This window comes from Halichoerus grypus, chromosome 12 (assembly GCF_964656455.1).
Source record: "Halichoerus grypus chromosome 12, mHalGry1.hap1.1, whole genome shotgun sequence".
NCBI classification, from domain to species: domain Eukaryota; kingdom Metazoa; phylum Chordata; class Mammalia; order Carnivora; family Phocidae; genus Halichoerus; species Halichoerus grypus.
Genome location: NC_135723.1, coordinates 61456584 through 61469815, shown reverse-complemented (window position 1 = coordinate 61469815; position 13232 = coordinate 61456584). Strand labels below are relative to the sequence as shown.

Below are 13232 nucleotides of genomic sequence, written 5' to 3'. Positions count from 1 at the left end.
CCCTCTCCCACTCCCCCTGCTTGTGTTCCCTCTCTCGCTGTGTCTCTGTCAAATAACTAAATAAAATCTTAAAAAAAAAAAAAAAAAAGCTGACAGTCTTCTCATACCCTCCAGCTTCCCAAGGAGTTCCCATTTCCCACGAAGAACCCTACTGTAATTGTGACAGAGGTCTCACTTCGTGCTGCATTCTTACTTCGGTTGCTATAACGGCTATTCAGTAATCTCAAATCTCCTCTGTCAATACTCTAATCTGCTGCTATTAAATTATCCTCATTAAGGGCAATGATCCGTTTCAGTTTCCTATCTTTAGTCTTAGCCATTCAGAAAAGACTGTTGGCGGTTACCGTCTTAGGTTTCTGAACACAGAGATTCCAACTCCTGAAACAATTCCTGGATTGGCTAAAATGTTCTGCCTGGATGTAAAAACCCAGTGCTTTATGTCATTTCTGCAAGTCTTCTCATAAAAAGCTTTTCATATATATGAAGATATCAATTAAATTAACTACTTTTTCAAAGCTAAATGATGTCATTTAACTCACTTCATGGAATATGGAAAAAACAATAGTGAGTTTATCATTCAATTCACTGAACATTTTCAGATAATGCAGGATAAGCAGCTAAATCAGCAGAGCAAAACAAATTCTGTATTTGGTTTAAAATTCATCTTTTTTTTCGCTTTTCCTCCTACTGTATAGACTGGCACTATATAACATGTTGAGGATATTAAGGTGCAAGATTAAACTGAATGAATGAGTACATGATGCAACTTTTTGAAGAAAATGCTCCTACCTAATTATAGCAAAATAGATAAGAACACAATCTTTGCAGCCAATACGCCTGGGTTCAAGTCCCAGTTCTACCAAGGAACTAGCTTGACTAGTCAAGTTCTGTAACCTCTAACTTTGTTTCCTCATCTGTATAATGGGAAAAGGAATAGCAAGAGTCCTGAGCTCAAAGGGTTGTTACAACAATTAGATGAGTTATTAGTAGATGTAAAATGCTTAGAACAATGCCTGGCGCATAATAATGCACCATAAATGTTAACTAATTATGATGATTAGAATTATAATATTATGTTGCATTACCTAAGAACATACCTGTCAAGTTTGGAATAAGAGTACAGAATTTGATTCTGTTTACTAAATGCATGCCTTGGACTATTGTGCATACTGCTTCTTAAAGTTATGAAATTAATTACTCTGGGCCTTCAGATTTCTTAGTGGTAAAACAGGGTAATATGTACTGATATGTACGTATGTGCAGTACATGTATGAAGTTTATACAAACCATATACTTCATGGGTTTAAGCACTAAACTAAAATTAAATGTGTTTTAAAGTACCAAGAATGGAGAAGTTACTCAATATATGACTTTCTTCTGGAATCAATAAAGTTGCTTTCTATGTATCTTTTCATGTGAGTTTTTTACACAGTAACCTAACACAATGTCTGGGACACATACATACACACACACACACACACACACACACACACACACACTTCAATAAGTAAATGAATGAATTAAAATGGTGGCTGAGAATGTATAACTCAAGTAACAAGCTTAAAAGCAATTAAAACAGAAAAAGGGAGAATTACCTATAAAACAGGAAGTTGATGCTTAATCTGAAGGGTGCTCAGGGCAAGATCTATTTACTTCAAACCATTCATCTATGCAGCTAGAAAAGAACAAAACCAGAAAAATTGAAACACTTATTGTTTAATTATTGATATCATGACAGCCATAATAAAAATTCTTACTTCTTGACCTTAATATATATTTACAGGAAAAAAATTTCAATATTTTAAATGAGTATATTTGGCATATGTAAATAAAAGATAAGGATCTGTTTATTACATTTTGATTTTTTTTTTTTTTTGTAATCTCTACACCCAACGTGGGGCTAACCTCATGACCCTAAGATCAAGTGGCATGCTCTTCTGACTGAGCCAGCCAGGCATCCCCCATTTTGATTATTCAAAGCAGTTAAGGAAATAACCGTTGCAAAATTATGCTATAAAGTACTTTAAAGTTTAAGTAGAACAACCATTACCAAAAGAGAATCTAAAGAACTAACACTTTACCAATATTCAAAATTACGTGACAAATCTGGACAGATATTTTTCTCTTCAAAATATTCATTCATGCAAATACAATCTGTTCATGTACCTATCAATGTAATCAAAAACAGCTTTTAAATTCTAATTCTTGACAGTACTGCATCTTTTAAACGACTATATTTCAATACTCACATATATAGCCTTTTAATTCTATCCCACTCTACAATACATATACATACACAAATAAAAATACTATCATCCAATTGCATTTATATTTTGTGATTTTATTAGAAGTTAAATATTAGGGTGCGTATAATTATCCTCATTTAGATCTGCATTGTTCAGTGCAGTAGCCACAACCCATATGTGGCTATTTAAATTCATTATGATTAAATAAAAGAAAAATGCAGTTCCTCGGTCACACTATCACATTTCAAGTGCTCAAAAGCCACATGCACGGCTATTGGCTATTCTACTAGACACACAGATATGAAATATTTTCATCACTGCAGAAAGTTTTAGTTCATTGTGATAAATGGTAAGGCCTTGATAAGGTTAAGTAACTTGTCCAACAGCTAGAAAGTTACCCAAGCAGAATTCAAACTGCTCAACATTCTCATTGTTGACAACTGTCAAATCAGAAGGCTTGGCTAATATGCTTACAGGCAAAATTATTATGTATCCTTCTCATATCCTGATAGGATAGTTTGGTGGGTAAAAATAATGGATGAAATTAAAAGGAAAAAAGGTAAAGTATCTCATCCACACAATATTCTTTCAAATATCTTAAAATAATTTCTGTTGCTATTAAGACTTTTATTGTCTAAATAATCATGCCCAAATTGGCTTCTCAGCCTGCTCTCTATCCTACTTACTTGGCTCTAGTGGTCCCCTGGTCTACTGAAACATCCCTTAAAATGAAGTACTGAATTGGGGCGCACGGGTGGCTCAGTTGGTTGAGCGTCCAACTCTTGATTTCAGCTCAGGTCATGGTCTCAGGGTTGTGAGACCGAGCCCCCCATGGGGCTCCGCACTAGGTGTGGAGTCTGCTTGGGATTCTCTCTTTCCCCCTCTCCCTCTACCCCTGCCCCCCCCACCAAAAAAAAGAAGTACTGAACAAAATTCTCCAGATATATTAACAATTCACAGTACCTATGGGTATTTATTTTATAAGCCATGTAATTTTGACTCACACTGAGAAATTATCATTGTAATATTCCATAAATACAAACATATTGCAATTTGTGTGTCCATTCCTTTACTGATGGACACTTTCAATGATGCTAGGAACATTCTTATACATGTCTCTTAGAGCTGTGCTACTCGAAGAGTGGCCCACAAACACAGTGCTAATCCATGAGCTGTTTGTTACCAGTTCTCAATGAAATAAGGGGCTTTTGAGCCAGAATACCCATTTATTTTGCTTCTAACTACACTGTTTTAACTTTTTAAAAAAAATTTAAATCACTGCAAGTCAAGCTCCTTTATTTCATCCTGGACCTGCACACTGAGTAGCAGCACCGTCCTAGAGCACAAGATCAAGAATTCCTCCAGGGCTTATATTTTGGAGTGGAATGACTGAATTGTGGAATATATACAGTACACAGCTATGATAGAGTTATTCACTAAGTATACCAATTTACATTTGTATGTTTACTGACCATTTGGGGTTTTTTTCTTCTGAATTGACTTAATAACTTTTGACAAATTTTCTATTTTGTCTTTTTCTTATAGGTTTATAGGAAGTTATTATCCAAATACTTCAGCTATAATATAGTATAGACATTTTTGATGATCCTTGCTTTTTACAAAATCATACACTAAAACTAACAGGGCTTATGGGAAAACCCATGTTAAAGGCAGACCACTCAAACAATACAACCTTGTAACCAGAACAAAGCTGTGTTTGTTCCAGATAAATAAAATACCACTGTAAATACAGGATTTTTTTTAAAAAAGGGTTAAGTTAGCTTGACATAAAGAGGACTAGGGAAGAGGGTGCCTGGCTGGCTCAGTCAGTGGAGCAGGGAACTCTTGATCTCTGGGTTGTGAGTTCAAGCCCCATGTTGGGTATAGAGATTACTTAAAAAAGAGGACTAAGGAAGGATTAATATTAATATGGGGACAAAAGCCTAATGCACAAAATTTGAGAACTATGAATGAAGCAAGCAAGAACTTCCAAAATAAAGCCTGTGGTCTAACTAAACTGGGTGTAAGAATGTTCAGTGGATGGGTATTCTTACAGTATCAGGCACACCTCATATCCTGGGGTTCAGTTCTAGACCACAGCAATAAAGTAAATATCACAATAAAATGAGTCAAATAAATTTTTTGGTTTTCCAGTGCATACCAAAGTTATGTTCACACTGTACTAAGTGTGCAAAAGCATTATGTCTTAAATATATATACACACACACAATTAAATATAAGAAACAGGGCAGAGGACCATTGGGGAAGGGAGGGAAAACTGAATGGGAAGTCATCAGAAAGGGAGATAAACCATGAGAGACTCTTAACTATAGGAAACAAACTGAGGGTTTGCTGGAGGGGAGGTGAGTGGGGGGATGGGGTAACCAGGTGATGGGCATTAAGGAGGGCACGTGCTGTGATGAGCACTGGGTGTTATACACAACTGATCAATTACTGAACTCTACATCTGAAACTAATGAGGTACTATATGTTGGCTAACTGAATTTAAATTAAAAGAAAAAAAGAAAAAAATATATAATTAAATTACCTATATTTATAATAAATTTATTGATTTAATTAAAAAATACTTTATTGCTAAAATAGGCTAACTACCATCTGAGTTTTTAGTGAGTCATAATCACTGATCAGAGATCACCATAACAAATAACTAATGAAAAAGTTTGAAATATTCTGAGAGTTACCAAAAAGTGACACAGAGACACAAAGTATGCAAACGCTGTTGGGAAAATAGTGCCAATAGACTTGCTCTATGCAGGGTTGTGAGAAACCTTAAATTTGTTTAAAAAGAAAAAAAGGGGGGGGGCTGTGTCTGTGAAACACAATAAAATGAAGCACAATGAAACAAGGTATATCTACACTGTATTCTCCCACGGCCTGTTCCCATATATACTTTCATCTGTTTTTATTTGATGGAGCAAACACTATTGCGCTGAGAAATATTCTTTATGAACCAGTACGAAGATCATCTCATTACATTGTCACTGTTCTTCCACTTACCAACTGCAATGAGCTAACTGCATTACAGAAAGCTGCTGAAGGAGAAGCGTGTTTCAGATACCATACCAACAAACTGTTGTTACGTGTACTGAAAAGAACTCAGCCTGAGGTCTAGTTTTCTTTTACTTTTTCACAAATTCATGATGCAAAAAAGTTTTAAATTTTAATACAGTTAAATTTATCAACTTTTCTTTCGAAGTTGATGGGGGGGGGTATGTTAGCCCTAAAAATATCTCTTACCAAGAGGTCAAGAACATTTCTCTACATTCTTTCCGACACTTGTAAAGATTTTGATTTCCACAGGAACATGATTAGTCAATTGGGAACGGATTCTTATTTCAACTATAACATTTTTCTACATCAATAACCAACTGATCTCAGTACCATTCACTGAATTGTTCATTCTTTCTCTACTACTGTAATACCACCTCTGCCAAATCAATTTTTTTATTCATTTACTTAACAAATATTTACATAGTAACCATTATGTGCAAGCACTTTCTAAAATTTAACTCATTTAAAACCTCCTAACAACTCTATGAAGTTGGTACTATCGCCTCATTTTAAAGACTGAGGGAGGGAAAAGCTAACTACAACTTGACCAAGATCACACAATGAATTAGTGGAGGGGCTGGGATTTGAATCTTGGGAGGAAGGCTTAACTTCCAAGAATCCATGCTTTTAACAACCCCGTGCTATACTGTCTCTCATATGCACACGAGTGTTTATGGATTCTATTCCTATGCCCTTTCCACACTTGTCTTAATAATAGTCTTATAATGTGTCTGTACAGGGCAAGTCCCCCAGCAGTTTTCTTCTTCGTGAGTATGATTGTTCTTGCCATATGGGCTCTTTGGTCCATGTGTATTTTAGAATCCACTCATAAAATTACATGAAAAAACTAGCTGAGATTTGAATGGGACAATATTAACTATGTAATCTGGGGTTAAGTGACATCTTTATGACATGGAATCTTTCTATCCCCAAGAAGGTATACCTCAAATTTTAGATCTTCTATATTTCAGCGAAGTTTTAAAATCTTGAGTATCTTTTGTAGGATGTATTCTTAACACAGCTTACAGCCATTGTAGGTTTTGTGGCTGTTAATGTTATTATTCTATAAAAAAAAAAAGTTATGTTTTCTTTTTTCTTACTGGGATATGAACGCAACTAATTTTCATGTTGAGCTCCTATCTGGCAACCCTGCTAAGTTCTTAATCCCTAAGAAAGAGAGCAAAAGAGAGAGCATGCACGTATGTGCGCAGAGGGGGAGGGACAGAGAGAGAAAATCTTAAGCAGGATCTCAGGGAGGCCTGATCTCATGACCCTGAGATCATGACCTGAGCCGAAATCCAGAGCTGGATGCTTAACTGACTGAGCCACCCAGGTGCCCCAGTTCTTATTAATTTTTTTCTAAAGATTTTATTTATTTATTTGAGACAGAGAGAGCGAGTGAGCATGAGTCAGGGGAGGGGCAGAGGGAGAGCCCTCTGAGTGGGGAGCCCAACAGGGGTCAGGCCCCGAGATCATGACCTCAGCTGAAGTCAGACACTTAGCCAACCAAGTCACCGAGGCACCCCTCTTATTAATTTTAATAATTTATCTAACATCTACTCTTTGCTTTTGTTTTGAAATCAATTCGTAAGTATAGAGTTATACTGTTTTCTCACATTTATTGAGATAATATGGTCTTTCTCCTTTGTTAATGTGGTGTACTACATATATAAATTTTCTAATCTTACAGTGTCTTTACATTCCTAATAGTCATGAGGCATTACTTCAGATATATATTGATGAATTTGGTTTGCTAATATGTGTTTGGATTTTTTGCATTTATGTTCATAAATAAGAGTGCCTTCTAATTTACTTTCCTATACTTGCCTTGTCTGATTTTATTTATTTTTTTAAAAAATGTTATTTGTCAGGGAGAAAGAGCCAGCGAGCACAAGCAGGGGGATCGTCAGGCAGAGGGAGAAGCAGGCTCCCCGCTGAGCAAGGAGCCCAACATGCGACTCTACCCCAGGACCCCGGGATCATGACCTAGGCCGAAGGCAGACACTTAACCGACTGAGCCACCCAGGCGTCCTACCTTGTCTGATTTTAATATCAAGTTTATACTATTTTCATAAAATAAGTGGGAGAACCTACAATCTTTTCCTACTATTTGGAGTGTTTACAATTGTTAACATGGTGTTCTTTGGATGTCTGGTAGAACCTGCTGTCAAACCATCTTTGTAGGCCTGTTTTTAGGTTTTTGGGTCTTGTTTTAATTTTTAATATTTGTTGTTTTTCAAGGTTTGTCTTAATAACTACTTGTAACAGTTATTAGTCAACTCAGGTTTTCTATTTCTTTTTGAATCATTTTGGTAATTACTACATATAATATACAATTAATAATATATAATAAATATATTTATATATTATATAAAATATAAAATAATATATAATGAATTGGAAAGATAATATTCTTAAAGAAATTGCCTGTTTTGTTTATATTTTTAAATCAAAGAGTGTAAAATTTTTCACAAAATTTTCCAATTATTTTTAATTTCTGTGTCTGAAGTTATGTGTCATTCCTATACTGTTCACTTTTTCCTTCTAGAGACAGTCCTGCCAGAGGCCTATCTATTTTATTTGTCTTTAAAGAACCAACTTTTGGCTTTGTTGATCTCTACTCTAGTGGGTAATTTTTTTATTTCATTATTTTCTTCTCTCACCTTTATTATTTTTTTGCTCTATTTTGTGTTTCTTCATTTTTCTAATTTCTTAAGGAAGAACTTGTTTAATGATTTCCAGTCTTTCTTTCCACTCTAACACAAGCCTTCCAAGGATCACTCTAGAAAATGTCAAAAGGGTTTTTCATTATTATTCAGTTTTGAGTATTTCTAAGACCCATTATGATTTCCTTTCTTTTTTGGGGGTGGGTGGGTGGGGAGTGGGCAGAGAATCCTAAGAAGGCTCCACTCTCAGTGTGGAGCCTGACAGGGGGCTTGATCTCAGGACCCTGAGATCCTGACCTGAGCCAAAATCAAGAGTCAGACCCTTAGCCAACTGAGCCACCCAGACACCCCTCCATTATATTTCTTCTTTAATCTACAAATTACTTAAAAGTATGTGTGAAGATTATTCATCTTTTATTACTGACATATAACTGGCCAGAGAACAGCTGGCTTTCTGTATGGCACCAATTTTTTGTAGTTTGCTAAAACTTGCTTTATGGCCCAGTACACCATCAATTTCCGTGTATTTCACATGTGCTTGAAAAGAAAATGTACTAATTGCTAGGCGCAGATACACATACATCCATTAGACAAACCTGTTAACTGTATTGCTTGATTGTTCTAGGTCTTGACTCATTTTGTGTTTATCTGCTTGACTCAATGAGAACTATGTTGAAATTTCCCATTATCATGACATTTTTGTCCATTTCTTTCTGACAGTTCTATAAATATTTTACCTTGAGACTGTTCTTAGGTTCACCAAAAACTGAACTTTATGTACCTTTATCATATCATACTAGTAATATTTTTGTTAAAATTTATTTTGTCTCATATTAATTTAGCTTTGTCAGTTGCTCGTGGTTAATATTTACCCGGACATAATTTTCTATTCCTTCACTTTCACATTTTTCTATATCCTTATGTTTAAGTGTTTGCTAAGCAACAGCATATCTCAATCTTTCAGTCTGCTGTCAACTGATGAGTTTTATTTAGATTTATTAAAATTACTGATATTGTATTTATTTTTGCCTCCTTATTTTGTATTATTTATTGTGTTCTCTATGCTTTTCCCCACACCCACCTTTAAATAAAATTCTGCCTTATTCCTTTTATGGGTTTAAAATGTTATAGTTTTCTATTTTTTTCTGTTCACCTTAAATAATTTTTTTTTTTTACCTAAAAATTGTCCTGTGTTGCTCTGAAACTAAGAATACTTTATGAGAATCTAGATGGATGTTGGAGTCAAACAGACATGGCTAAAATCTCAGCTCTTCCATTTACTAGCCATGTGACCTTGGAGAGACTTCCTATGGTCCCTCGGCTTATTCCCTCAATTATAGAATGAGATTGTTACAAGGTTTACATGAGATAACCTAGCTAAGCTGTTACGGACAATACCTGGGTAACAGGAGATGTTTAGCAAATGGTAGATTTTTGGATACAAACAGATCTGGGCTTTAATCTTAGTTCCAGCAGGTAAAAAAGGCAATTATTTTTTTAAGAAACAGGGGAAGGGAGTTTCAATTAAGAAGAAAACTTTTCAGCCCTAAGGACAATGTTTGAAATTTTGAGAAGCATCGCTTACTCCACTATCAACTTGGTTAACATAAAAAGAAACTTACCCTTTATGATATATGCATAGACAAGGCAGTCGTGCTATAGTATCTCCCTGCTGCAATTCTTCAAGGCATATTGCACATTCCCCAGCATCTTTACTCAGTACATCCTCTGAGGAAAGAGAAAATGAATTCAGGACAATAAAACTGAAAGACGAATTATAGGAACACTAATTTATAAAGAGTGGTGACTGGCATATTTTGTCAGAAATACATAAAACTCAGCACCCATATTTGAAATACTATTCATAAGTCAGTGAATAATATTTACCTTTACTCACAGACAGCATCTTATTTCCATTTCCATTTCACTGAGGCATTACAGTAAGCAAGAACAGTGCAGAATCCTCCGACTTGCAAAGGATTTTGCTATAAAACTTCATCAGCAAGTCAGTTACTTGCAATTTGGAATTCATATTCCTTCTCTTACTAATCAATATTAATTTGATGCCCAGGATAGTTCAAAAAAATTTAGAGTGTAATGTGGCTGAAAAGACATGAAAGTACTATTATATTTTTAAAATTCTAAAATAACAAAATTGGATAAGTTAAAGAAATCACCCTGAATATGGGGCTTCTTAAAAAGGTCTGCTTAATTCAAGAAAATCCAAAGGTAGATTAAAGTTTTGTGTAGATTCTGAAAGGGACTTTTGGAAACTTGAGGATTTCAGATAGGCAACAATTCTTCTTAATCCTTTTACAAACAATACCTGGCCGACACCGGGCAGTAATTAATTAGACTGGCTTCCAGAGGGCCCTGCAGACTGTTTAAAATACTGCTATGGTAAAACCCTTTACAAAGTGAAAATTCCTTTCGGGGGGGAAAAAAAAAAGGTTCTTTAAATTCATGTTTTATACTGAATATTTAAATATTTTATTAATGTTAAAGCTTAATTTTTAAAAGGATCTTGCCTAAAACACAGATATTAGCCAGATAAAATGACTAAGAACTAAAACATGCCATTGCTGTAAAGTATGGAGAAACTGCCAAATGTATGAGAATGTATACTCAGTAAGTGTCAAGAATGGAAAACTAAAGCAGGAACATGCAATATGAATTTATACCACAAATAACTAAATTACTGTCTGTAGAAATAAAAATCAAATAGGCTAAAGAGAAAAGACTACACCAATCTCTATCTAAATGCTTAAAGACAGTGCAAAGTAGGGAAGTTCCTAAAATTATTTGCCGGGTACTCCCACACCTCTTATAAAAAACCAACGAATTTAATTGTGCATTTATCTGTAATCGTTCCTTGTAGAAAAATTCATTCTCTAAAAAGTAGTTCGCCCTTCAGTTATTCATATTGAGATAGCACATTAAGAGGAAACACACACTCTATTGGGTCTCTACCAGCAGACAGATGATTTACCCGTAAGGCTGGAGGGGGTAACAGGGCAACCTCTGCGGAAAAAGGCCTTGGCATGAAAAGTTAATGTGTTCAGAATCTAGGGAATATGGTGGAGATGATTTTAGCTAACTACTGGGAAGTTCACAAGCTGACATATCAGAGACTTGACCAGGATAAATAAAGCTGCGTAAATGGAAAATGTTCTCATTAACAACCCCCTCTAGTGTCTTATCCCCATTTTTCCCTTCTTCACTCTGGAGGTCCCATCCACTACCTCCACTCCACCCGCCCTGAGCCCATCTTTCCTTCCTTCTCTTGATCTCCATTTTTTTCTTATTGTTCTGGATAGCTTTCCACAGATGGGAAACCAGTCTAATGTAAAAAAACCTAATTAGTGGTATATATTGGAACCTACAAAAGGAGGCCACTCCAGCGGCCCCACCCATGTCACAAATCTAAACCTAAATCATCCTGCACTTACAGAAAACACCTCACTATCAAGGCAATGTAACACCAGTCACAATCCTCCAACTTGGCTTTAGCTTGCTTACGTTACCCTAGAAAACAGGTCCTTCTAGCCAATCAGGCCCTGCTTTTGGGCTGCCTCTTCGAACATTATATAAAAGTTGCTCTTGAAAAAATACCTTCTGAAGTGCTCGTGAGGCACTGTACTCCCTCAATCTATGGATTATTTTCCCTTGAATAAAATACAGCAAACTCGTTACTGAATTGTTTTAGTTTTGCCATTTGACACTGGGATGACAGGCAGTGAGAGGATGTGAAGGAGACACTAAAAGATCTTAGCAAAGGTCTGTAACTCCAAATAATACAGTATCTTCTCACAGCATCTATTTGATTTCTTTCACCGCAAAGATATACCACATCATAACAATGAGTCTGAGTTCTACAACAAACTTCAAAAAAATCAACCATCACTTTTTACCAAGCCTAAGACATCAATGATTATAACATGTACCATTAGTTTGCACATAAGTAAAACAAACCCCCCCAAACCCCTCAAAAACCCACCATTAAAATGACACAAATCAACTTTAAGATGCATCTCATTTTCCAGAGCTGTTAAAGTATGAAAAGGAAGTGTGTCTTAGAATTGGCGAAACATGGTATCACATTTTCTACCTTTTGGAATACATTAATATTGCATCTAGATTTAAGTCAAAATGAACCATATAATCTCCCTTATCTTATATTAAGAAAATGAGATAGGCCAGCTTTTAAAAAATAAGGAAAAAGCACTGCCATTATTTTTTGCCATATACTACTATGTAACAGATTGTCAGCACAAAATGAAAAGAACTAGTATTATTAAGTATAAGCTTCTGAATGCACTGTTCACAGAAAAATAAGTGTCTTAACAATACTTTCATGGTGACCTATGACCAAGTCTCAATTCTTTATTACAAAAGGTTTTTAAAAATCTCTGAGTTGGGAAAATTTTAATATCTTGAAGGCCTTGGTTTTACCCTATTTTTAAGTAAATTTATTTACGGTACAACAAAGACAAATACAATCTGCATATAATTAACATAATGATATTTATTTTAAGAAAATAATGTTATGCTTTGCAAGTACTAAGTTAAAAAAATCATTTTAGTTTAATCTAAAATGCCGTATTAAAGTCAGCCATTTAATCATAAGCTCCCTAAGCCCTAGTAATGAAAAATAATCAGAACTATATATTCTATGTTAAGAAAGGTGCACCTATATACAAGAACATTCCAAGCAAATTGCAATGCAGAAGCAGCCTATATTCACTGTGAATAGCTTCTAGTGAAATGATCTCTGCTCAGAAAATTAAAAGGGCAATGTTAACATGTTATAGACAGACACTACTCAACTGCATTTTGATAAGCAACTCTGAGTCAAAAGACAGTTCATTCACTGCAAAACCCGTTACTGTCTCAAATAGCAAATGCGTAATTTGAAAATTCACTATGCAACACAGTTCCTTTTTGCCTACATGGGGGTTTGCTAGAACGTTCCCCTCTACCACCCCATTATGACAGTGTCCTTCCATTCAAAGGAAAGTTTTGAGCTTGGTAATGGGAAACATTCAGACTTAAACATGGTTGGGAAAAACCACTAAGTCCAGGATACTGAAGCATCTTCAAGACAGCTGGGGGAAAAAATGTTAAAAATCTTTAAAAATGTTGAAAATCTTTAGCCAATCAATTGAAAACATTCACAAAGATACTACTATAAGCAATATGGAGTCAACATTTTAGGACTGCAATACATCGAGGGCAGACTATTAGTAGC

At 35.2% G+C, this 13232-nt stretch overlaps 1 protein-coding gene across 6 annotated transcripts in view; it reads right to left on the bottom strand.

Moving 5' to 3' along the window:
* ZNRF2 (zinc and ring finger 2) overlaps positions 1-13232 on the bottom strand; it is a 140667-nt gene that overhangs the window by 54428 nt on the left and 73007 nt on the right. For all 6 annotated transcript variants that reach the window (XR_013442806.1, XR_013442807.1, XR_013442804.1 and 3 more), the window contains 2 exons: positions 9607-9712; positions 1596-1675 (listed from right to left, as the gene is read on the bottom strand). Coding sequence is in view for 1 of the 6 variants with exons in the window: in XM_036074475.2 (XP_035930368.2) it covers positions 1618-1675; positions 9607-9712 (164 nt within the window). In the remaining 5 variants the exon portion in view is untranslated. Of the gene's footprint in view, positions 1-1595; positions 1676-9606; positions 9713-13232 lie in introns of those variants that run through there.